At 41.5% G+C, this 26,196-nt stretch overlaps 1 protein-coding gene and 1 long non-coding RNA gene across 3 annotated transcripts in view; one reads left to right on the plus strand and one right to left on the minus strand.

The window, feature by feature from the left end:
• The window catches only part of LOC139054283 (uncharacterized), a 79,723-nt gene extending 64,253 nt beyond the window's left edge, over positions 1–15,470 (minus strand). Inside the window, exon 1 of the long non-coding RNA XR_011511101.1 lies at positions 14,977–15,470. This is a non-coding gene — a long non-coding RNA (uncharacterized lncRNA). The remainder of the gene's footprint in view (positions 1–14,976) is intronic.
• An 821-nt stretch (positions 15,471–16,291) lies between these two features.
• LOC135915691 (low-density lipoprotein receptor-related protein 1-like) overlaps positions 16,292–26,196 on the plus strand; it is a 118,046-nt gene continuing 108,141 nt past the window's right edge. The window contains exons 1-2 of one of the 2 annotated variants that reach the window (XM_070531029.1): positions 16,292–16,611; positions 17,770–17,904. In XM_070531029.1, coding sequence (XP_070387130.1) covers positions 16,524–16,611; positions 17,770–17,904 — 223 coding nt within the window. In that variant the 5' untranslated portion in view covers positions 16,292–16,523. The remainder of the gene's footprint in view (positions 16,612–17,769; positions 17,905–26,196) is intronic. The other variant, XM_070531028.1, reaches the window with a different exon arrangement.

Below are 26,196 nucleotides of genomic sequence, written 5' to 3' on the forward strand. Positions count from 1 at the left end.
CTATTTCAGGCATTGGATTGTCGAACTGATACCGTGGAAAGGGGCCGTTTAAGGTAGTTCTGTTAAATACAGATAGAAAAAATTCATTAAATTTGCTTGCTATGACGTCAGGCTGAACAACAGTCTCATTTGAAACAGTAATCTACGACACGGTGTGCCGCTCCCTCGATAGGTAGCGCCAGAATTTTTGTGGTTTATTCGTCATGTAAGAAGGCAGAGTAACAGTGAAAAAACAATCCTTGGCCATGTGGATCTTATCTTGTAGGAAGCATACAAGATCTTGAAGGTCACATGTGGTTTTCTTTCTGTGCTTCGCTTCATTTTACTTTTTCGTTTTAAATGTATTATTTTGCGCAATACCCAAGGATGTTCTCTGTTCACCCGTTTCTTTCTGGAGGGAATGTAGTTTTCTTCACAAATGTACAATATTCTTAAAACGTAACCATAATCCATTTACGTCAAGAAGTAATGAAAACTGCAGAAAACAGGTGTTCAAATATTCTGAGATAGCATTGTCATCCGCTCTTGAGTAATCCATGATAACAGCAATCGATGGCTTAACACGTTCACGGTTTCCTAAAATTGGGCAGGAGAATACAATAATTTTATAGTCCGAAATGCCATTTTCAACGTTTAATGTGTTATTTTGAAATAGGCTGCTTACGAACATCAGATCAAGCACAGAACATGACAGATCAGCTATTCTAGTCGGTTCGGAAACTAGTTGGTCTAGAGAGAATGTAAATGAAATAAACAATAGTGATTCAGCACTTTTCACGTCAGCGCTGTGGTGCGAAAGATTAGTCCAATTGATTCCTGGTAAATTGAAATCACCTGCGATGATAATATTGGAAGGTGAGTTAGTGTGTTGTGCAACGTAATCGTGCATAACGTCTAGATATTCAGGGGATGCATTCAGAGGTCGGTACACACCACCCAGAAATATGCTTTTTCCATTAAATATAAGTTTACACCATACGCTTTCATGGTCAGATATGCTGTTTAAAACTGTGAATATTATGTTAGATTTAATTGCAACAGCTACACCTCCTGCCCGCGATTCTCTGTCTTTCCGTATGAGCCGATAAGAAGGTGGAAACAATTTGGAATCTTGGACGCCTTCGTGAAGCCAGGTTTCTGTGATGACTATGATGTGCGATGATGGGCTGCAACTATGCTTTCAAGTAGGCTGAACTTATTGACTACGCTGCGTGCATTCAGCGATAACACTCCGATACATTTAGTATGTTGTCGTCATGTGCCATCACAAGCTGCTGGGCCAGCGTGTGCAGAAGTTATCGGTTTAGATAGTTCAATTATTCGGTCCTCATACTCATTCCATATAAAGGTTTTGTCATTTATTTTTAGTTCATCAAATGCCAGTGATACCTTTGCCCCTTTCGCCTTGGTACTTACTGCAGAACGCCATGATTTGGCCATGTGTGTTGCGTACTTTCTTCGCGAAATCTTCAGATATTGAAATCTGGGTGTTTTTTAGCTTGAAGCAGCTTAATAATATTTTGTTTTTTTCAGCGAAGTTAAATAACCTGATAATAACGGGGCGTGTCCTTTGGCTTTGCTTTGTACTGATTCTGTGAACTCGTTCTATTGAGTTAATTTCTATTCCTAGAATCGTCTTAAATATACCGTCTTGCACTTTTGCTTCAAGTGTTTTAACACCTTCATCAGAGCTCTCACTTAATCCATAAATTACTAGGTTATTCCACCTACTTCTATATTCTAAATCATCGACCTTTGATGCCAGAAATTCTACTTGTGTCATGGTAGATTTACACAATTCCTCGCAGTGTACTATCTTGTCTTCGCATTCTTTCCATAATCCCCTTTCATTCTCAATAACTGTCATTCTTTCTTGCAAATCTGCAACTATTGTCTCCACGTGCTTGATATTTGAAGACAGTTGTTTCAGTGTTTTGTTTGTTTCCCTTTGTTCTCTTAGAATGCGTTTCGCTAGTTCCTGCTGCAAACATTCATCCGAATCAGAGTCAGGGCCTGGATTTTGTTTGTCTCCGGATGTTAGTAACATTAAGCAGACAACATGAAAACAATCGCGCAAAATAGCAACACAGCATTGTGGACTTGGCAGCACCGTCAATGTTATGCCGTTGTCTCTAACTGAAGAGACTAAATGCTTGTCACTAACCTGTCCGATCAGAAAAAATTTGATCAGCATCTGTGCTCATTCGGTGCTTCCAAGTCCACTGAAGGGTATGTCGAAAAGGCTGCTGCTTTTATCCGAGTGCCATGATGTCTCCGTTGACGTCACCGTGCTGGTCAGGTGGTCCCAAAGCAGTGCACGTGGTATAGATTCTTGAGACGTGTTTCCTCCGATGAAGCCAGCAGGGCAGACAGCCGGAGGTAGCAGCAGATAGGCCTGATGCAGCGCATGCTCAGACCCTGCGTTGACGAATCCGGTCCTCGACAGCACGATCTGTGCGATCAGAAAAAATTTGATCAGCATCCGTGCTCGTTCGGTACATAAAAGTCCACTGAAGGGTATGTCGAAAAGGCTGCTGCTTTTATCTGAGTGCCGTGATGTCTCCATCGACGTCACCGTGCTGGTCAGGTGGTCCCAGTGCAGTGCACATAGTATAGATTCCTGCGACGTGTTTCATCTGATGAAGCCAGCAGGGCAGACAGCTGGAGGTAGCAGCAGATAGGCCTGATGCAGCGCATGCTCAGACCCTGTGTTGATGAATCCGGTCCTTGACAGCACGATCTGTGCGATCAGAAAAAATTTGATCAGCATCCGTGCTCGTTCGGTGCTTCCAAGTCCACAGGGTAGGGTAAAGTGCAGTGATCATAGGTTAGTGAGGGTTAGGATTCACCTCAATTTGAAGAGAGAAAGAGCAAAATTGGCCAAGAAGATGGAGCTGGGCGGGTCATGTAACGCGCTGGTTAGATAACCGTTGGACCATTAGGGTTACAGAATGGGTACCATGAGAAGGGAAATGCACTCGAGAACGACAGAAGACTAGGTGGTCTGATAAAATTAGGAAATTCGCGGCCGCTAGTTGGAATCGGTTGGCGCAGGGCAGGGGCAATTGGAGATCGCAGGGAGAGGCCTTCGTGCTGCAGTCGACATAAAACAGGCTGATGATGATGATGACTAGCTTTTAATGTTTTCTTGTAAATGCTATGAACGTTATTAAAATGTGTGCATGTATTTCCTTAAAAAATTATTTCTTCGTTTCCATACATTGCGGCTCCCAAGCTAAAGCTTCCATTTAGGACCAAGAGCCCAGAAATAGAAGGTGATGGGACTGCTTGCCATGAAGCAATCCTGCACAGTGGCATTCAGAGTGCCTAGGAGAGCTTTACGCGGCAGAGCATTAGTGTGTTGCATTAAAGAGGAAAACTAATGTACCTTGTGCAGCATGAAGTTTTGAGCCATCTTCCTTTATGTACAAGCAGAACTGTTAATTTCCTCGTTCTGCAAAGCACCTCCACATAAATAAGATGGCACCAGCCTCCTATGTGTGTGTTTGATGTTGAACACCTCAGTGAACTTCATTTCATAATTTCATAATTTCACGGTGTTCCGCACAGCTAAAGAGGCTTCCATTTCTAGTTGACTGCAACCTTATGTCTCGAAGGCATATCTAGCCTAAAGGGTTGCGCCAAGCAGCTATGTCGGCTTTGAAAAATGTGTCATATCTGTTCTTCACGCAATATTATTTCCCAAGTTACTGGCATGAGTTGAACACGAAGCATTAAAAGGGAACAAGTACTGATCACTGTCTTTTCGTATACTGACAACAATTGACAGTCTCTGTTTGATTCACTTTAATTCTGTTTTAACCAGCGTCAAACAACCTACTTTTGGCAAGCAGTTCACAGAGCAAACTGTGCCAACAGAATCTCAATTCCAGTGTTCAGTCCTTAAGCTGCTGCTGGACGTTGCAATCAAAAAATCTGAAAAATGGGTGCTTTACCATGTTACAGAACATTTTTACCAGTTATGCAAGCATTTTTAATTAAGTTACTTGCTACTACTGTCTCTGTTCTCCGCAACAGTCACTTGGAAACATAGCTCACAGCTCTTGAAACAAGGAACTGGTTGTGACAAAGAAAGTTCTAACGAGTTAAAATCAAGTTAAATTTTGTAGAAGTCATATGTAACAAGCATTTGTTGCATACTTGTTACATCGCAGCAAATATTTTCTGATCTTTTAGTCGGATGTTCAATCCCATTTTTAAAGGGCCACTAAAGAGAAAAATGATTTCTTATGCATCAGTAAATTACCTTCCTACAACACTAAAATCACCACTCTTACCACAATCAGACGCTTGGCAGGCCAGAAAAAGCAAAAGAACGAAAGACGGGTGGCGAGCCTCGCTGAAGTTCCTGCACCTGGTCACTGTGACGTCATGGATTTTTATGGCAACTTCTAGGGCCTACTTACTTATATAGCGGTACAGATGCACTAAATTGCGTTCTAAAGGAACCAAATAATAAACATAGCAAGTTTCGGGAATTTTTACTCCACCAACGCGGCCCAAATGCGAAAACATACTTTGGAATCTCCGACGTCACACTGACGTACCGGCCATCAGGGTTTCAGCGTAAAATTCAAATACCGATATTTCGATCTTCATTTTCACATCTAATAATCAACCTATTATTTTGAAATGGCTGCCTGCAGGGTTCTCAAACAACGCTTTATTAGTCTAAACTGATTTATTGTTTCGCTTTAGTGCCCCTTTAGCGCCTATGCTTTACCCTCCGCAGTGGCTTAGTGGCTATGGTTGCACTGTGCTAAGCACAAAGTCACAGGCAGAAATCGTGGTCTCAGTGGCAGCATTTCAATGGAGGCGAAATGCGAAAATCCCCATGTCCTGTGCATTAAGGGCACCTTAAAGATGCTCTGGTGGTCAAAATTAATCCGAAGTCCGCCACTACAGCGTGCCTCGTAAGCAAATCGTGGTTTTGGCACTTAAAACCCCAGAATTCATTCATTTAACATTTATGCTTTGATTATCCACCTCAACTGCAGCTCCAAAAAGCTTGGAATGCACTGGACAGAGCCCCATTGACCAACACCACAAACGCTATCTTTGAGAAATACCATGTGTGCTAGCTAATGTAGGCCAAACGGTTTAAAAAAAAAGAAAAGGGCTTCAAGGTACGATGATGGGCCCTACGGCATTTTGTTAGCAGTCACCTAGCGCACAGTGGTAAATTTGTGTTATCACCAATTAGCTAGTTACTCAAAACTTATTGACTAAATTTGTATTCACTTGCATAATTGCATAAGCTCAATGTCAAATTGTCCATTGCATTAGAAAACATGATATTCAACAGTTCACAACTGGCTACAGTTCCCCAGTTATTAAGAATTAACACTACTGAATGGCTAACTTCGTGCCTGCAAAAATTTGACAAGGCAACAGCATATATGGTTGCTGATTGCTGCTAGTAGTAGCAGGAAGCTATGCCCGGAATGCCGGAGATGCCAAATACAATCCCTGGACCAATCTTTGGTTAACGGCAATCTTCCTTTCTGCAGGTGTCGCCTTTGTAGCTTTTTGTAGCTACAAGGTGGACACCAGCTTTTCCTTTCACACCATATGTGCTACTGTACAGCAAGAGAAGGAGAACATGCTTTATTCAAGCTCACAAAAAAAGACATGGAATCTTGGCTCAGGACATGTTTATTCAACAAATATTCTTGTACTTGCAGAGTCTTGCAAAGTTTCTGATTGATTGGTACTCATTCTTACTCTTGCAAGAACTTGAGCTCACTATGGTCTCGATGAGCTTATGCGATTCAATAGACTCCTACAGGAATCTCTTATCCACGACACTTCCTTAAGAGTGCAGCTTTTAGGTGCCGGTTCCTGTGTCGGCGTAACAGAGCTAACAAGCACAGTGAAGGATGAAAGACGTGAGGAGGAGGGTATGGCGAAAGTGGGAAATGAAAAGCGTAGTGCGGCGACGATGACTATGAGATTGCACCAGAGTAGCACGCAACGTCTGGGAGGTCTGTTTGCGGCGGCTGCTGCAAATCGTGCCCACGTGTCACCCACGCACTGCCTCTCACGACCTCCACATTAGCGAGGCAGTCGTGCCAGCAAATATACCGCGAAATGAAAGCACGTATAGAGCTGCGCTCAAATTTCGCATTAGGCAGTATCAACATCGTCAGTGAATTTTGTGTGTGTGTGGTGAGAAGGATTTTCCGCAAGGCATAAGGAATAGAGGAAAGTTTAACACTTACAACTCTGCCTTGTGTAAGAATTGCAGCAGTGTCTTTGGAAACTATTTGTTGTCCATCACCTAACGGTCACAATTTCCAGGTAGGTCTGGCTTCAGTCCAGCCTTTCTTCAATTCTCAAGTATGATTGCCCGTGTTCCAGGACACACCTAAAGCATGTATTGAGCGTCTGGTTTTCACTGGAGCCAAGCACTTGGGGCACATTCCTTGGTCTCCTTTGATGACCACCCTTTTCCCAAAATCTTTGTGGAACACCTCAAATGCATGAGAACACAGCTGGACTAACGACACTAAGGATTATAACTACAAGACCAGCAGGAGTGCAGAGAAATGAATACACAACCATTACAATCCACCTATTATACTTGGGCCTCAAAATATACAAATTTGACGGTGAGAGCATGTGCAAGAGGTTGCAATACTTCTTATATCCTAATAGCATATAATAGCAACGATACCTCCATTCGAAGCAGTAATGAACAGGTTGCAGAGATACCTTCTATAACACGCGATGAGGTTAGAAGGGCCTTGCAAGACATGAAACTGGGAAAAGCGACAGGAGAAGATGGAATAACGGTCAATTTAATCAAAGATGAAGGAGACATAATGCTTGAAAAACTGGCGGCTCTCTATACGAAGTGTCTATTGACTTCAAGGGTCCCAGAGAACTGGAAGAATGCAAAAATTATTCTAATCCACAAAAACGGAGACGTTAAAGGATTGAAAAATTATAGGCCCATTAGCTTACTTCCAGTATTATATAAAATATTCTTCAAGATAATTTCCAATAGAATACGGGCAACATTGGACTTTAGCCAACCATGGAAACAGGTTGGCTTCACGAATGGATACCTTACAATCACATCCATGTCACTAATCAGGTAATCTAGAAATCTGCAGAGTACAATCAGCCTCTCTTTATGGCTTTCATAGATTAAGAAAAGGCATTTGATTCATCAGAGATACCAGCAGTCATAGAGGCATTATACAATAAGGAACGCAGGCCAATTGCATAAATATCTTGGAAAATATCTACAGATATTCCACAGCTACCTTAATTCTACACAAATAGGAAGATACCTACAAGGAGGCCATCTCTCCAATGCTATTCACTGCGTGCTTGGAAGAAGTATTCAAGCTATTAAACTGGGAAGGCTTAGGAGTAAGGATCCACGGCGAATATCCCAGTAACCTTCGGTTTGCAGACGACACTGTCCTGCTCAGCAACACTGGAGGTGAGTTACAGCAAATGATTGAGGACCTTAACAGAGAGAGTATAAGAGTGGGGTTGAAGATTAATATGCAGGAAACAGATAAGGATGAATACCCAGGCAAGAGAACAGGATCGCCAGTTAGCCTCTAGAGTCTGTAAAGGTGTATGTGAGAAGGAAATTCACAGAAAAATAAAAATGGGTTGGAGCGCATACGGCAGACATTGTCAGCTCCTGACTGGAAGCTTACCATTATCATTAAAAAGAAAGGTGTACAATCAGTGCATTTTACCAGTGCTACAATATGGGGCAGAAACTTGGAGACTGACATAGAAGCTTGAGAACAAGTTAAGGACCGCACAAAGAGTGATGCAACAAAGAATGCTAGGCATAACATTAAGAGACAGAGAGCGGTTTGGATCAGAGAGCAAACGGGTATAGCCGATATTCTAATTGACATTAAGAGAAAAAAATAGAGCTGGGCAGGTCATGTAATGCGTAGGTTAGATAACCGGTGGACCATTAGTGTTACAGAATAGGTGCCAAAAGAAGGGAAGTGCAGTCGAGGACAGAAGACTAGGTGGGGTGATGAAATTAGGAAATTCGTGGGCACTAGTTGTAATCGGCTCGCGCAGCCTTCGTCCTACGTATGGTTCCTATGGATATGGCTCAACCAGCTACAGGAGATCGGCCATGAATCGGGCAGCAATAGGTTAGAAAGGATGAATACTTCAATAGGATTTCGTAATTTAGAAAGGATATTAGATGAATACTAATCGTCATCTATTTTCAGGCTGTATTTTACAATTTGAAGATTTTTGTGTTCATATAGAGGAAAGTAAAACAATTAACATGGCAGTCTCACTGTTTCACTTACAGAATTAAATATGGCCTCAAGAGACAGTATCACAGGGAGCGTAATGCGCAATCTAAGTCGGCGACGGGGACCTTCTAGAAGTTTTATGTGCACGTCGAACCTACGACACTCTATAAAGAAATGTTCTATAGTTTCACATTCATTGCAATAAAAACAATGAGGGGAAGGTGCTAAACCAGACCTGTGGGAATAAAAATTAAGCATTGGTATTCGGCAACACATTCTGGTGAATGAAACTTCACATTTTCTTGAACGCCACCTGCTATGCCAAGGAAATCTAACGTGCTGGAAATCAGTGTTATTTAATACATATGATTTATTTTGTGTTTTTCTTGAACACGAAATTTTCTATATCTTGCAGTCGTGATGCATGCCGAAAGTTTCAGGATCCTCAGTACTGGGCCTCTAAGAGATGCTGCCGGTAGTGCGCCTGCTGACTCATTTAAAGTGAGTCCCATGTGTCCTGGTACTCATACCAAAAGGATGAAGTGTAAATGTTGGGGGATAGATGAATAAAATTCTCAGAGAATGGTAGATGAATTTGGCACTGTTAGAGCAGAACAAACGGATAAGGAGTTCATTATGATTACAGCTGAATAAATAGATGAGGTAAGTTTTCGTAGAGCTAGAATGATAGCCAATAACTCTGCCTGAAATGCTGGTGTAAAGTCGGGCAGTCGAAGAGAGAAAGACCAATTTATAGATGGAAAAAATATGCCACTCCTGCCGCCTCTCAACTCACAGAAGCATCTGTGGCTATTACTGTATATATAGGGAGGTTCTCAAGGCGGTCATCTAACAAGCCTTTTAGGTACCTAATAGGTAGAAGCTTGGCGTTATTAGGAAATATATTATTGAATTCAACGTTTAGTGTCGTAGTAGGTAAATTTGGGAAAACCATATCATGGATTGATACTTGCAATGGTTCTATAGCTTCTGCACCAAAATTACCTGGGGATGATGGAGCTGAGACCGCTGATTTGCGAATAATACAGTCGGCTCTCGAATGAACACACAGGAGGAGCGTCTCTGGGGAGAAGCACAGATATTCAGTAATGTCTCAACTGTCAGTATCCGATATCGAGTTTGAAGAGAAGGCAGGCGAGTTTCGTGACAAATATTCGCTAGAAATTTTGGAAGGCCAAGACATAGACGTAACGATTCGCGTTGTAAAAGAACGATAGGGTGTAACTTATAAGCAGGACCTCCAGAAAATTATACACAACCGAACTCTAAAATGTGGCGGACTTACATACAGTAAATCATCAGCAGAGTCTCCCTGCGCATTTCAAAACGACTGTTACTGACTTTTCGTAATAAACCAACAGCGCGTGCTCCTTTAGATGTGATGTATTCTATGTGTGTCTGCCAATTAAGCTTTTCTGTGTATCATTGCCAGATATTTTCATGATTGTACCTGTGGAATTATCTCCTGATCATACATCAGTGTTATCTGGATGGGAAAAGTTAAAGGGAAAAGTATGACGGCACTTTTGTTAACACATTTGTATTCCCTTAAGCCACATTTCAATCTGATTCAAATACGACTATGATGTTTTACAAAGTTTATGTATATCGCTTGACACCGAAAAAAATGCGATATCAGTGTATACATATACCTGCAAATCATGGTGTGTAGGAATGACTTAGTAAAATATTAAATAGAACAAGGGAAAGTACTGCGCTTTGAGGAACACCCATTGTCTGTTTGCAACATTGAGAAGAAACACAGTTTTGATAGCAATAAAATGTACATCCGCTCAGGAAATTACATATACAGTTATGTACTGTGGGAGACTCACACTTTCAAGTCTGCCGATCAAGATGGTGTGCTCAACACTGTCATACGCCTTCGCAATGTCTAATGCCACTAAGGCCGCATACTGGTTGTTGCAGCGAGCGAGTTGAATTTGACTCTCCAAATCAACATGAGCACACCAAATTGAGCACCGAGGCCTGAATCCTATTTGAGAGTCACTTAATATTAAGTTGTTGCCTATACACCTTTCAATATGACCATACAATACTCTCTCGATTAACTTCACAAAACTTGAAGTAATAGAAATAGGCCTAATGTTATCTATTGAGTATCCATCGCCCTGATTTTTAAGTAGAAGAATTACTTAGGCAACTTTCTAATCTGGATATATCCATGTATTTTGAATTGAAAAATTTGTGAATTTGAGCAAATCCTGGGGAGACAATTCGAATATTATTTTTATCATTGCTGTAGTTATGCCATCAGGAGCCCCGATTCTTCTAATGTGACTGCTGTGAATTCATCAGCTTCTTCTGGTGCCGGCATACAATAGGGTAGAAGTGATGTAAATAGACTCTCTAGGCCTTTTGCCATCTCCTCAAGTGACTGCACCAATTCCGTGAAAGTTAAACTAACAGATTCTACATTTGTTGGGGCTGAAAATCTTTTTAGGCCGTACAAACCTAAATAGAGCTTTTTTATTGCTAGACTGTGATAAATAGCTGCAATGTTTTTCGTTATAATTTTCTTCGCTTTGTCAACTATCTGCCTGAATGTAGCTGCAACAAACTTATAGTCATTACATTTACGTGGACACTGGTTCTACAGTAACTTCTCCACGCTGCTTTTCGTCTTCTATATTCGCATTCACAGTCATGATTTTACCAAGGGGAATAAGTACCACCTTTGGTTAACTCAATACTGAATCTGGATTTTGTATAACTGCCACTTATCACGCAACACAAATTAAGCCCCTTTACTTCGTCACTTAGTCCTCCCTGCTTATTTAAATTTGATTACTATATTAATAAAGGTATAATATATATATATTCTATATATATATATATATATATATATATATATATATATATATATATATATATATATATATATATATAATTAATATAGGTGCTTATTGACCAAATTAATTTGGGAAGCGATTTCAAAAATTATTGGAAGGCCGAGGTGACAGCAGACCAGGACAAAATGACACAACCCGAACTGGAAAAAGTCAGGTCGAGCACCACACACGATTTCCAGGATACATAGGTTGGGGTTCTCGAATTTACACAATCAAGGTAATTTGATGAAGTCAAATCTAACAATCGTTTGCCAGAAGAATCGGACCGATAGCCCCATGATACATGGTGAGACTTATTTATTTACTTCCATAGCTACAGCGCCCGATGTTGGGCATTAGAGTAGGGGGAAGGAATATTATACGTATGTTCAAATACAGTACTTAATATAACATTACACCGAAGGTTATTATGAAATACAATATAAATACAATTTAGTACATAGTACAACACAATATTAATAATAATATAATAATGGAATAAAACAGTGATTAAGGCAAGATTACACTTGAGGTTAATAAAAGCTGTGCACAGGAAAGGTTAATCTCCTATTCTGTCTGAAGCAAAACAGATTTTTGAACTAAACATACAAATGTTTCCACAAATTTTCAAACACAGATGGCGTTGCTAAGACAATATCAGCCGGCAGTTTATTCCAATCATGTACAGCTTTTGGAAAGAAGGAATGCTTTTATAGATTGATACGGCATTTGTACTCTTGTACTTTTAGCGGATGATCTATTCTGGGTGATATGCAACTTGCGTTCTTCATGTATGTGTCCTTGCACAAACCAGTCTTGCCTGAATAAATATTGAAGAAAAGTTTGTCGTAAATATTTCCGTCGGTTCTCCGAGAAGTGACCATCCCAAATTAACATGTATTTGTGATGAGCTCCGAGTGAAATCACAGTTGGCAGTAACGAACTGGATGGCACGTTTTTGTGTTCGTTCCAGTTGATTAATGGCTGTGTTTGTCTCTGGGTCCCAGGCAGAGCAGCCGTACTCCAACATCGGACGAACATTTGTTAAATAAAGTGCTTCCTTTACCTTATGGGGGGCACTCCAGAAATTACGTTTTCAAAAATTTAACATAGGACTAGCCTTAGATGCCACGCTCTCTATAAGGTCATTCCGAGAATGATTATTTTTAAAGACAACGCCTAAGTACTTGTAACTGCTTACCTCGATCAATGTTTCAGTGTGTAGAAAGTAATTTTTAACAAGCGGTACCCTCTTGTTAGTGAAGTGAATGACACTGCACTTGGCAGAGTTTAATTTCATGCTCCAGCTGTCGCACCACGTGGACACTGTTAGAATGTCATTTTGTAAGATACTTGAATTGGCTGGGGACGTAATGGCGTGATATATGCAACAATCATCAGTATACAGGCGTATGTGACTGGAAAGATGCATTCCTAGGTCATTTATGAATATCAGAAGTAACAGGGGGCCCAAGGCGGACCCCTGTGGAACGTCCGATAAGACTTCAGTCTCTGATGAGGTCAGTCCCTCAAGAACAACACGCTGCTTTCTACCAGTCAGATACGCCTCGACCCATTTCATCAGTGATGCTGGAATTTTGATGGCAGACAATTTTGTCAATAGAAGGTTATGTGCAACAGAGTCAAAAGCTTTCTGAAAATTCAGAAATATGATGTGAACCTGGTGTCCGTTATTTATTGATGATGCAATATCATGGGTGAATTCGATTAGGTGAGTGCCACACAAGAACCCCCGTTGAAACCCATGTTGCGTGGGGCAAAAGAACCCGTTGCTCTGTAAGTGACTCATTAAGTTGGTATAAATTATATGCTCCGATAGCTCACATGAAACACAAATTAGTGAAATACGTCTGCAATTTTTTGTATTTGTCTTGTAAACAGGTACTATGTTACCACTTTTTCAATCTTTAGGCAGGGATCCCTTTACGATGGATGTTTGAAAAAGAATTACTAGAAATGGGGTGACAGATGCAGCACAGTTCTTTAAGACATAGTTTGGAATATAATCAGGACCAGATGTGGAACTAACTTTAACGTATTTGAGCAGTAAAGCAACTCCCTGTTCTGTTATTGCTATGTTTTCCATTTGTTCGAAGTCTGCAGAAATTGGCAAATCTTTCACAATAGCAGCAGTGCCAGAAAATATTGAATAAAGTGCTCGGTGTTGCTGGTTATGTCATCACCATAATTTACATAATCTATAGTATCAGGCACAGCTACTTTATTGTTTCTTTTACTTTTTACATACTTCCAGAGATCTCTTGGATTAGATTTTATTTTGTCACATAATGTGCGCAGATATGTAGCCTCAGCTTTTTTCATTGCTTTCTCATTTCATAGCTGGTGAAATCACCAGCTATGATTATACTCTTTCTACATGCTGCAACCACGGCATCAAGAGAAGAACCTGTATTTATAACTCTTGAAGGAAAATAAACATTGACTATCGAAAATGGGGCCTAACCAATCAGCATTACATCCAATGCTAGCACCTCACTTTCTGGCATAGAATGACTGGTGACTAATCCGAGCTCTATGGCAAATTTTCGAAAGACGCCACTGCTACGAGAAGGGCGATCCAGACGAAAACTACGATAATGCTTTAAATGAAATCTCTTTTCTGTAGATAACCACGTTTCTTGCAAAATAATCAAATCAGGAGAAGTTCTTCAGAAAGATATAAAATATAAGTGGCTGCAGTAAAAATGGAACGACAGTTGCACTGCAGTACTTTAAAGTCCCTATATCCATCTCTATGTCCATCAGTACTTAAGGTCCCTATGTTGATATAGCAGCAGTATTAACTACAGTCTGCAAAATACTATCTTTTAGGAAATCCTCCTTTGATAGGTTGTCATTTTGACTTTTTTGGCCTTTAGTTTATGAAGGACAGTAGTTCTAGGGGAGTACGGAGAAGCGTGACATTTACACGTTCGAGCATCCAAATCTATGTTCTCAACGTTTTCTGAACCGGGCTCACAACTGTTACCACCCTGGCATTCAACATGAGATGCGAAGGTTGTGTCGTCTGGACTGCGGTGTGAGGTTTCTGCCGATAGGCCTTCGTCTTTATTCTCATGAGAAGCTGTAATATCAGAAACAACACTTGGTTGCGCCGCAATCTGCAAAAGTTGCGACATCTTAGCAGTGAAAACATGACCAATGGTCTCGGAAAGGTAAAAAAGAAAAAAAAGTAACGGGCTTTTGCCATAACTTTCTGGTCCACAGCAACTGCTACATAACCAAGAGATGCATGCATAGCTTTTGAGTGACGCGCAGGAGCTTCAGCGTACCCACATGATTTCTCTAAAACCATAGCCCGAGCCTCACGACGCGAACATCGCTTCCGTTCTATAACTTGCAGAATTTGAAGCTCTTGGTCTGTAGCAGGGCGTTTCGAACAGCCCGCAGGGTGGGAACCGTCGCACAAGCAGCATCGCTCGCTTTGAGGGATACATCTTGCATAGTATCATACTCCGCAAATGCGGCACCGAAGCTCTGATCTACATCCCTTAATGCTATGGCCATATCACCAACACTGAACGCTGTGACGTGGGCGGGGAGAAAGTGCTTAAACCCTGCATATTAAAGGCCATGCTTTGATCTCTGAAGGTCTAGTTGTACCTGCAAAAGTGACAATGACCGACTCTGTGGGCAACTTTGGTTCTCAGAAACTCGTGAACGTCGGTAGACGGAAATGACACCTGCCGCGGAGAACATTTGCAGCACTTCCGAAACACACAGACTCGCGTAGCTACCCAAACTAACCCCTTAGCGCAAGCTAGATGAGCAGGAATAAATGGGCTCACCGGGTGACTCGCGAACATTCCACAATTTAGAAGGTCGGAGACAGGTCTGGTCCGCCGAACAAAACAATGCCCCCTCTGCCAAATTGTCAGACGGATATGTCAGGCGGCTATGCTCCGGAAGTGCGGGTTGCTTTCCTCAACTTTTCCTGAATTGTCTTTGGATTCTTCGCGCGAATGAATCCCCCATTGTTCGGCACTAGGGCAACTGGAACGTTGTGAATGCCACTGCGCAAGAAAGCCTCTGTAGAGATATCACTGGTGGGAAGGGAAGCCGCCCAGAGGAAAGACCGCTGGCCAGGAGAATAGACATTAGGAACTCACTATGGGATCAACCAGATTATAAGAGGAAAGTACCAAACAAAACTAAAAACAAGTAAACTACCCGATACTTGACCAATGACCCGCAATAAGAGGCCTGGGGAGAGCGCCCGTAGCACACCAAAGACCAACGCAACCAACGCACAGAATAAAGAATCAACTTCGGTATGCCTCAGTCGTCATGCTGTGGACGCGGTGGACACAAAATAAGCTGATGATGATGATGACATTCTAGTATGAGGGCTGCTGTGCACGTAAGGTTTAAAAAAGGAAAGGACAAAAATGTAATTCCTGCAATTTCGCCACTGCTGGACTATCAACATACCGTAGTAGTGAACAGGAATGGCATATCATTTTGTCCACGTGTTTTTGTCTATCAATGAACGTCTTTGACCTTCATTGCAGAGCAGCACATTGGGTCAGTGGGTTCTTTATTCTATGGTATGCGCTGCTCTTCTGTGATATGCAGAAACGTTCGCATACTTATATTTTAGGTGCACGCTGGTTTCGGCACGTAAAACAGGAAATCGGGTACAAACGCGCCCGCGACTCAGTAGCGCGAGATCACGCGCCATAGAATAGAGACAACGCGCCCTCTGCTTCGGCGCCTTTGTGCGAAAACGGGAGAAAGAACAGAAGAAAACGCGTGGACAAAGCGTCGAGACCGAGGAGGAAGGAAAAAAACTGATGAGATACATATATAATCAAATAAATATTCTGTCTCTCTCTATCTTCAGTTTTCTTCCTGCAGGAATGAGACATACGAAACCATAACTCGAACCACGTGACTGGTGGTCAAACACCAGCCGCTTTTTCACCGTGAAGTCCTCAGCCGTGTTGAGAAGCTTTTATTGCACGCAGTGTACAATTTTATATTGTGCAAGGCTGTTTTGGTTTTCTGTTTATATAAAATACATATTTTTTTTTTCGCAATGAAAGTGCCTTATATATCACAGCTAGCGCCAATGAACTTTACTGTATGGTGGCGCAATGTTGTCCCTTGTTGTTAAAGGGTCCCTTACCGGTGCACGGCTCGCCCGCACGACTTCGTCTGCCTATTCGTCTCATCAGCGCAGCCCGCGGCAGCTCTTTCCTACCAATTTACCGCCTACAAATGCGGCTGATCGCCTTAGTAGAACTACTATGACGATAGAAGCGCTTCACTGCTTGCCCGAAGCGTTTGAAGTCCACCTCACAGCTTTTTGCTCTTTAGTTTCTTAACCTCTGACATGCCCTCTGCATGCTTCTTTGCGCGTCTACTCCCGTCTTTATTTGCTTTCGCCCTCAACCTTGCGGAATCTCTTCAGGCCAATAATGGTAAGTACGACTATTGTGCTGGTAACATTTTTAAACTGCCAAAGTGCATGAGCAGGGTGTTTTCTGTGCTTCCGGTGTGCGTTAGGCGCAATCGTCGTTCGCCGAGAAGGACGATGGAGGGTCACGCACTAAGTTGCGCGCATTCGCCTTCCTGCTCGATAGCGGCTACAACCAGCAGCTTATGTTTGTCATATAATTTCGCCACTTCAAACACGAAAACCTCGCGCCCACCGCTGCTTCTATCTTTATGTGTATATATGAAGGCACAAACTAATGTAAATCAACAAGGTAGCGTGATATCGTGACCTGGGCCATGCGCCGCGCGAACTTACTTTCTTGCGAGGAAGGGGAAAAAAAGAAACGTTATCTATATATTTTCTTCATGTTCGCACCGTCTAGCTTTGTTTATTTCACATTTGCCTGTATTTTACCATGGTGTATACAAAAAAGAAAATCGATGATTGCATGTGCGCTCGAAAGTAAAACTAAAACAGTTCTGAGGAAAGTTGCCGTAATCTTCCTCGTCCCCCCACTTTTTTTTTTGGAATGAAGGAGGCGACGTTTCGCACAAAGCAGGATCTTGGCTTATCAAAACTGCATTTGTCGCCTGCTGGTACAGGTTCAACTTTCGACCTTTATTAAGAAATTACAGTGTGCCTTAACAAAAATAATTTTAAGCCGATCGTGTGGCTAACGGTTTGAGCAGGGTTATCCATAGTGAAGTGACAACTTTATTTTGAGTTCGCCCACTGCCGTGAAGCTGTGGCATAGAGGTTCTGCTACTAATATGTTTCTGTGCGTTCATTACGGTCGCCTTGGCACCATTCAAATGCGGCCGCTGTAAAACATCTGCGATTGTTCCTTGGCGTATCAAAGAATCCCAGATGGCCTGAAATTGGTCCATTCCCGCTTCTGCCTTGTGATAGAGTACATGTGGTCTCATTGCGTGAAAGAAATTGAATAAGATATTATTAGGCTAGTGAAGTGTTTTATTAAAGCTTTACCACAGTATCTTAATATTTCCTAAGTTGATCATACATACTGTTATTTTTCATTTAAAAATTGTATGCGGGTACCTTTGTACATGAAAATTCATTAACGCCATTCTTTCTTCCATCAAGGCTGTAATGTTCCTAACGTTCTGCCATTTTCTTCCAGGTGAATCCCCATGTAATGAATGGGGACGCTGTGCCCAGACATGCATACAGAATTGGAAAAATCAATCTCTTGTTGAATGTGGTTGTGTTGAGGGCTTTCGCCTAGACATCAATCGTGTTTCCTGTCTTCCAGTAGGTAAGGCACCCATTGCACAAGCATTGCTACTTGCAGCATGTTCAGGCTGAATTTCATGGTTCCTATTAACTTCCAGTTTCTCCTCTCACTGTTGCCTTTGTAACGAAGCAGACAATTGACGTTAGAGGTTCTGGAAGAACTGGTGCTCTCTCTTGAATATCTCGTGATTGTCCTGTATTTCGTCCTTGTGCACTTTGCAGTTAAAAGCAGTAAGTGATAGAAGTGCAGAGCTTATAAAACTTAACACTTGAGGTCCTAAGAGGATCCAATTAGTATAACTACTACAAGGTTTCAGGGTTCTGTATCAGTTTTGCATGAATATTAATTTTAATGCTTGATTTTCTTGTCTCCAGTATGAACACTAAGATTTGTTTTTCAGTTTCATCTTTATGCTGGTAAGCATACCAACAGTTGCAGCATTGCTCCATTCTGTGGCAAATAAAATATCCTTAAGGACCATGTGAATGGCTACTCAACTTAAGCATGTGTTCTGCCAGCCTGTCTTCATGCAGTGTGCTACCACTAGGCATTAGTAACCACCCTCTTATGACCATTGGTACCTGGAATGTCTCTTCTAATCATGCTTTGCATTTTCTGTTTTAAAATGAATGATCATGCAAAGAAAACGTATGTGTCCAGAAAGTTTGCAAACTTTGTATGTAAATACAAATTGTTTGCACTAGCCTAGTAATGGGTAAGTTTGTTGAAGGTTCCATGCAGAACTGCTGAATTTGGCAGTTCTGCTCAGCTCTACAGCCAAAATTTTCTTTGACTTCAGTGACTCAAAATGGCAACTTTGAGAAGCAGATTTCAGTTTGGTGATCATTGAGGTGAGGAGGCAGGTGGCATTGATTATGTGGCCAAGAACTCTCTTGAGCATTGAGGAGTCAACAGCGGATTTTCACATGTTTCAGAAAAAAAAAGGAACTGATTTAAATTATTTCATTCAAGAATGTAAATGATTACAAGTAATTACATTTAATTTGTTGCTTAGAAGTCTGGTTGACAGGTATTCTGTAATATAGCAGCCAATTGTATTCTCTTCAAGCACATGTTTTTTTTCTCCCCCAGTACCTTTGTAAGGAGTTTTATCTACTCACACACCACTCGGCGTATCTAAACAGAAATGTATTCGGAATTTCATCTAGTCCTGAAGATTTCTTGGACTGAGTGGAGCAGGGCAGCAAGAATACCTTCTTTAGTTATCAGTAAATCGGGCACATACTGCTTAGAGGTGCAAGCGAAATCTCGTTATTCATACTGCACAAAAAAACAGGAAAAGTGTTCATTGTACACCGTTACTATGCAGGTTGGGTCAGTAACGCCTTTCTCATGCATCATTATTTTTTTTCAGTAATTGGTTCCTTTTGTGTTAGGTAAAGTCAAAGCTTTCCTGGATAGCTAGAAAGTCCTGCATTTTGACGTTAAAAAGTTGTGCCGGGAAGATCTTATTTTTGGTCGCAAATATGATCACAGTGTCACTAAAATGTTGTTCTCTCTTTGGATTTGGGCATGAGCCTTTTATGCGCTTCCCGAGTTGACTTATTCTGCACGTGATACAAGGGCGACAACCTTTTTAATATCTTTTGGGATGTATTCATGCAGTGTAGAAACAGAAAACTGACACGTCTACCATCACTGTGACGTTGATAAAAGTGGTCATAATCATGTTCGAGAAAACCTAATACGCTGACATTGTGCATTACTGAAATCAAGGAAAGTGTATGGATAGGGACATACTACTTTGCGCAAGAGATTGCTTTTAAAAATGGTGAAGAAATGATCCAGTATACAGGCAATATATCAACAATGTAACTTGACTGACTGAAATCATTACATGAAAAGAAGCTCCAGAGTTGAAGCTGCAGTCTGGTACTTTGGGTTACATAGTACCTGTTGTTGATCAAAAGCAAATCTGATATTGAGCAACAGGTTCGTGTGTAGACAGGTTAAAGTTGCAAACCTTCTGGACAGCCCACAGTTGTATTTAAGTATAGTGCGTTTGACTAGGTTTAGACATAGATTTGAGATATCAATTGAAAATGGTTAGAACATTAACTGTCATGGCTAAAATAATAATAACTTGCAGTATTAGTTGCTTACATTAGTTGACTGTGCAGAACATTTACTTTTTTTAATTTGATTTAGATCCTCACCAGGTGTTGTGCAAGCCCTTTTGTGCACATTAGGTTGTCACTTGACTGCTCTACGATGTGTCTCAGTTGAAGATACTGTAAGAAATTTGGTATTACAGAGTGTGAACATAAGGGCTCCAAAAGTTTGGGGCCCCAAAGAGCTTGCAGGTGTCAGCGCTGGGGCACGCAGGAGTAAAGAGATTTAGGAATAGGGCTTTGTGTTGGAGATAGCGTCTTGCGCTTGGAGCACCCAGTGAATGTTTTATAAAAGTGCTGCGCGTTTGCATATGTGTGGACCAGCTAAATATGATTTGAACTGGTGCTCACTTCATGGGGGCAGCCGGGAAGAAAAGCCGTGCTGAATGAATGTCCTACGCTCCGCTCAGTGTGTAGCTCATCAGTTTCATTACACATTTTAGCACTCAATTATGTATCCTACTGGTACATCTTGAGTCGATTAATGGGCAAGCGTCGTGCGTGATGTTGTAAATCTATTATGCATGTGCACCACATATTTTTACTGGGATGATAGTGCACCACACTGACAAACGACCTGCTTACTTTCATGAAACTTCCTCGTCACACATATCCAATGGCAACTGCAATCGTCTATCAAGTTTGCACTCGGGCTACACTATTTTTCTGCAGGGCCACACCACACAAAAGAAGGTTTTTGCCGGTGCAGAAGGCAAGCCAAGGATGTAGCTTTCTATTTAGTCAACCTTAGCAACCAAATGGTCATCCTAAGTAAAAGTTCTGCGAAAACGCAAACCTCCGAAATTGCATTCGTGGCAACGATGTTCCCGTGTCTTGCGCAGATCAAGTAAAAAAATTTTAATAAACTATCGTTCGGCGCATGAAACATCGGTTGCCACTTTACGCTGGCTTTATGGTGCATAACTACTAATAATCTCGAATAATCAAGCTTATTGAAAATATTAGTCAACGATGCAGACTGCAAAGCCAGTGAACATTTTCATCCCTTTATTGTTATCAAAAATACCTTGGCACCTTTTCTCTCCAAGTAATGTGAAATAATGGGAAACGTGCAATGACCAGTACATCACTTCACATTTATTCTGCAGTATTCTGCTATCTTAACTCCAGGTCGCCAATAATGAAAAATTATAAGAGGGCACTACTTGATTGGCATTCACTGTACCTTGAAGGGTGTTGTTCATGGTGGCCGCTGTGAATATTTCTCCTTTATTGTGCATGAATCAGTTTAATTAGACAAGTTCATAAATTGACCTAGTCGATGAGATGTTTATGAAAAAGTTTTCTATGACAGCTACAAATGACCGATAGCAGCATTTAAAACAACCTGGGATTTGTGAAGACTTTTTTTAACGAGAAAGAAAGCCCGTGAAATAAATAGAAAGTAAAAATAAACCACTCTGATTGTGACAACGCTTCTGTGCACCGAATATTAAATCAATCTTTACGCAAACTTCATCAAACAGGGGCACTGGGAATGAGTGGCAGCGCGTTTTTCCAGACATGTCAGCAGTTTTTGGCGCTTATCTTGGGTCCCTACCAATCGTGAAGTAGTGCGATCGTGTAAAGGTTCACTTTTCAAACTGTTGCAATATCGTGCCCCCTGGTTTGCCTGTTCTACACAGTGCACTGATGACAAGGTTTGCACCTGAGACCACTTATATTACTGGTGCGGGGACGTGTTGTCATGTGTATTTTTAGACAAATTTCACAGGCATTGTTTTCATTCTTTTGTGGAAAAAAAGACCACACATGACCTAGGTCACTATATACACTGTTATCAGTCATTTCTCGACATGTACCACAACCTTTGCATTGGCACCTTATTGAATAAGTAAGGTAATAAATATTAGTTCATTAAAATTTTATATTAGTTAGTTGTTTACATTGAAAAAAAGAAACTTGACTAGCATTATCATCCTAGAGTGGGTGCTGTTCACAGAAAGCCCTTGCTTATTTTTTTCTTGGCCACAGTTAGTTGGCACATCCAGTAGGTAATTTATGGGGGTTTCTGAAAAATGTGTACGGGTTTCTTATGTAGCTTCATGTTACAGTTGGGTGCATTACAATTTTTTCCTGTCATGAATTTTACTCGCCTTGCAGGCTTCTGCAGAATTGATCTGCCATAATCTAATAGTGTTCTGCGAAGTCCAATAAGGAATACCTTTTCTTCATATTCCTGTACTTCACTCATATTGACCTTTACCAAGCTGCTCCAAAACATGTATTTACTGCTCCAAAACGGATAATTCATGCTTCAAAACTGCTCCAATGTGCCAAATTTTGCTGCTCCCAGAGCTGCTCCAAGACTTCCTTGACAGCTTCTATCCCTGAGCACCACTACGGCATCAGAGAAAAGCTATTATAAATAACTGAATAAAATATACCATTTTATGATAAGAAGACGAATTCTGACTTGTGTTTTTGTGTTATTAGTGTTTAGAGGTTATTCTATTAGCAGCAGGCAATTTGTTGCACATAGTTACGAGTAACTAACCTTACGTGCCTTCACCAGCCAAGTTAAGCCGTGTTACGCCTGCAAACTATGAAAATGACAATCGAATTTGGAATCAGCAGCATCTAATGAATCAATCTTCATTACACATGTTAGTTGAGAGAAAGTGATAACTGCGGTCACTTCTCCTAGCTTACGAATTTGCACGTTACCACTAATTGAGCCCAGTTTGGTGCTAGGTTAGAGCTGCCAACTTCAATGTGTGCGACCATGTTTGTTCACACAAAGCTTTTTGGGCAGCTTTTGGGGCTCCCGTTAAATCAGCGAAATTGTGTGTCCGACGAAAAACCCAAATGCGGTTTGCGTCTCGCATATGCGCAGGGTCTTGGACGCTATTTCTTTTGGGGCCCCAAAACGTTCGGGGCCCCTATTTTAAAACTCTCTACAGTGTAAAGTTTGAGTTTTGAATTGAAAGTATTCACTGCAGAGGTGTAAGTTAAAGAAAAAAAAGGAATGTCTAGGATTTAGCATTTTATGTTATGTTTGTCTGTTTTGGACATGCTGGAAGAATGTGCTGCTGGGGATGTTGCCGTGGTAGTTGTGAATGTTTCTGCTCTAAAGATCTTTAATGTAACAATAGGGGATATTTAAAATGTTGAGTGCCATCTATCGACTTGCCACAAAATGCCATCCGCCATCTTGTTGACGGCACAGCAAAACGAAACAGCTCGCTCGACAGCATAGCTTCAGCAGCGCAGCTGCTGCTTTCTCACTTGTTCTGTGGCATCCTCCCAATGCTGTTTACTACTATTAGCCTCGTGCACGACCAATGGTGATGCTGCGAGTGCCACTTTTGTGACATTACATGGGAGACTTGCCTTCTTCTGCTTCAATCTGTCTGGAATAGGTTCAGTTTCATGCATTTGCTTGTGCTTTCACAGCATGCTCACTTATCAGTGCACTCTCCTATTGCTATCTGTATTTATTGCTAGTGTAAGTATTATGAATGCTAGCATTAGGAGGACAACAAATGTTATATATTCAATGTATATTCCATATAATGGCCGATGTGTTAGTGAATTGGCTATGACGTTGCACTGCAAAGTTCGAGGTCGCAACCCTGGCCACATTTCAGTGTGGGCGAAATGCAAAAACACTTGTGTATAGTTAGATTTAGGTGCATGTTAAACAAACCCAGATGGTCAGAACCAATCCACAGTTCCCCCCCCCCGCTACGACACGCCTAATAATTATATGATCGTTTTCTCACGTAAAATCTCGATATAAAATTTCGTTTATTGTAAATAAATTTCATTTTACAGAACTGCAGCCCTCGCAGGCAGGCATATGATCTCGTGACTCAGTCATAAACATTGCATCGTGCGAGTGAGTCTACGCACATTTCGAAATGAAGCACGATCACAGGGCTCATTGCAAAATTTTGCATCAGCTAAATGGCATTGTATTTGAACACAAATTTTGGATTTCGCTCTTAATTCTAGTTACTTGGTGTTGCATGTAGGAAATTTTTTCTGACAAGAAAAATTGCAAGTGGTTTATCTGTAACATTATTTGCACCACTGTCTGCAGTAAACGAATGTCAGTTTAATGAGTATTTGAGAATAGCAAACTTTTAGAAAATTCCCAGCGATTCTCCTATGCATTCTATGCAGAAATCTTTCAGTTCAACTAATTTCTGAATAGCAAATATTTCAATTGAACGAACTTTATCAGTGGACCTGGGCTAATTTTTTTCGATCAGTTTATCGAAGTTTTGCGCTCTGCAGCACCGGCTTAGCTGCTGCGCACGGCCCCCAAATTGCCCCTCTAGTGGCAGCTGTGTGCAGTGCAGTGTGACAGTGAATTTTTTACCTGTACTGAAATATCAGATCTGGAATGTTTCCAGTGTTCATCCTGAAGAAGGAGAGTGCGACGAGGAAGATGCAATGACAGAGGCAGATTGAAATCCTGCTGTAGGAGGCTGTAGGACGCCTTGCAAAGTTGTGAGACTTTGTGTCTCAGCAACAAGCTGGGCCATAGGAAATGCACAAAAACACTCTCTGGACAGCTTTGTTACTTCTTGCACATTAAAAGCAGCAGTGAAAATGAATATTACATTTTTTTTAAATGAGGTAGGCAGCAACGCAATTGTTACACACTTCATATTTATTCATGTACAGCCATCAGCACGCTTAACACGAACGCTCCGCAGCGTGGCTTTGACCGGCTTGGACTGACACCAGCGCCGCGAAGTGTTGTGCTCTGTTATCTCGGCATGTTTGCAGCGACTTACGATAGCTTGAGCGCAGCTCGATTTGACTGCTTGTCTTTTCTTTCCCTTGTGCCTGATCGGCGGGGACAGTGCGCTCATTTGTCCGTTCTGCCATGTTTCGCTCATGGCTGCGAATCTCACGCACATCCAGAAAACACGTTGCGGTTTGCTTATATTGGCAAAGCGAAATGGTGGGCGACAGCTCACGTGCATTTCGGGTTTGGCCTCAAAACTACTGCTTTAAGGAAATGATAAATAGGTAAAGGAGAGCAAATGCAGGTTTGTGGCGTTTCGACTGACAGTGTCAGATCGTCGTCACGTAGTGAATGCACGCGTGACGTGACAGTGGAGTCCTTCTGCTGACATCACACGCGAGAAGGCGCCACTGCAAGATCTCGGGGCTAATAAGTGAAGCAATAGATCCGTGGTAACAACGGCGGCAACAATGGCGGCAACAACGCCAGCAACAACCTAGGGCTGTTTCTTTTTCCCCCAGCAGAAGGGGACAACAAAATGAGTTAATAAAATTGACCTGCATGCTAAACAGTGGTGGATGCTGACGACGATGCGAACTGGGGGCTGCTGCTAGCACCTAACTGTATATCCATTTAACTGGCACAAAAATATCTCTGAATGACTGGTAGTTTCGATTGCTACGAACTTGTAGATATTTGTAAGGTACCAATTGCAAATGCAGGTGCATTTCAGTTCATGCGAGTGATGAATTGGAAAGTGTAGCACCTATTGGTATAGTCACCAGTGTGGTTCCTATTTGTAAACACTGTTACAGTGTAACACTGTTGCATCACAAGTTTCAGCAATTGAGTTCGGTGACTTGCAATGTCATTGGCATGTATTGCTGTTCGGAAGAGGCTTCGGTACTGATCGCATTGAATATCTTGTGCTGATTGCACGCAAAGTATATGTACATGCACATACGAAGCAAACGTACAAACTTATTACCATTTACAGATTACTAGATTACCGGAGCCATGGCGAGCAGTAGCAAAGCTAGTGGTGACATGTTGTGATGATTTGTCCAACTACAATGCACTTAAATTTTTTTTGTCACCTCTGTTATTGTCGAAGGTATCGTAATAGTAGGCTATGTTAACGATTAAGTTGCTACCCATGTTTTACGCCAACTGTTAGGCAGAATATGCAAGTTACAGTGTTATTGATTGAAACTTTTATTAGACACTTTGGTTAGACCTTTGGTTAGGCACTGCATCACCAGATGTGGCTACCAGCATTGTTGCTGCACCTTGATACAGTGTACTAGAAGTTGACTGTAACCTGGAGCTCCAACTAAAGATTTGCAAACAGCTATAAGGATGAAGGCGGTAACATCTTCGAAGCAGACGATACACTGCAGTAGATCAAAGACGTTATTAGGGGTAACTTTGGTAAGAAAGCACTGTCCATATTCAATA

Source organism: Dermacentor albipictus, chromosome 1 (assembly GCF_038994185.2).
Source record: "Dermacentor albipictus isolate Rhodes 1998 colony chromosome 1, USDA_Dalb.pri_finalv2, whole genome shotgun sequence".
Lineage (NCBI taxonomy): Eukaryota > Metazoa > Arthropoda > Arachnida > Ixodida > Ixodidae > Dermacentor > Dermacentor albipictus.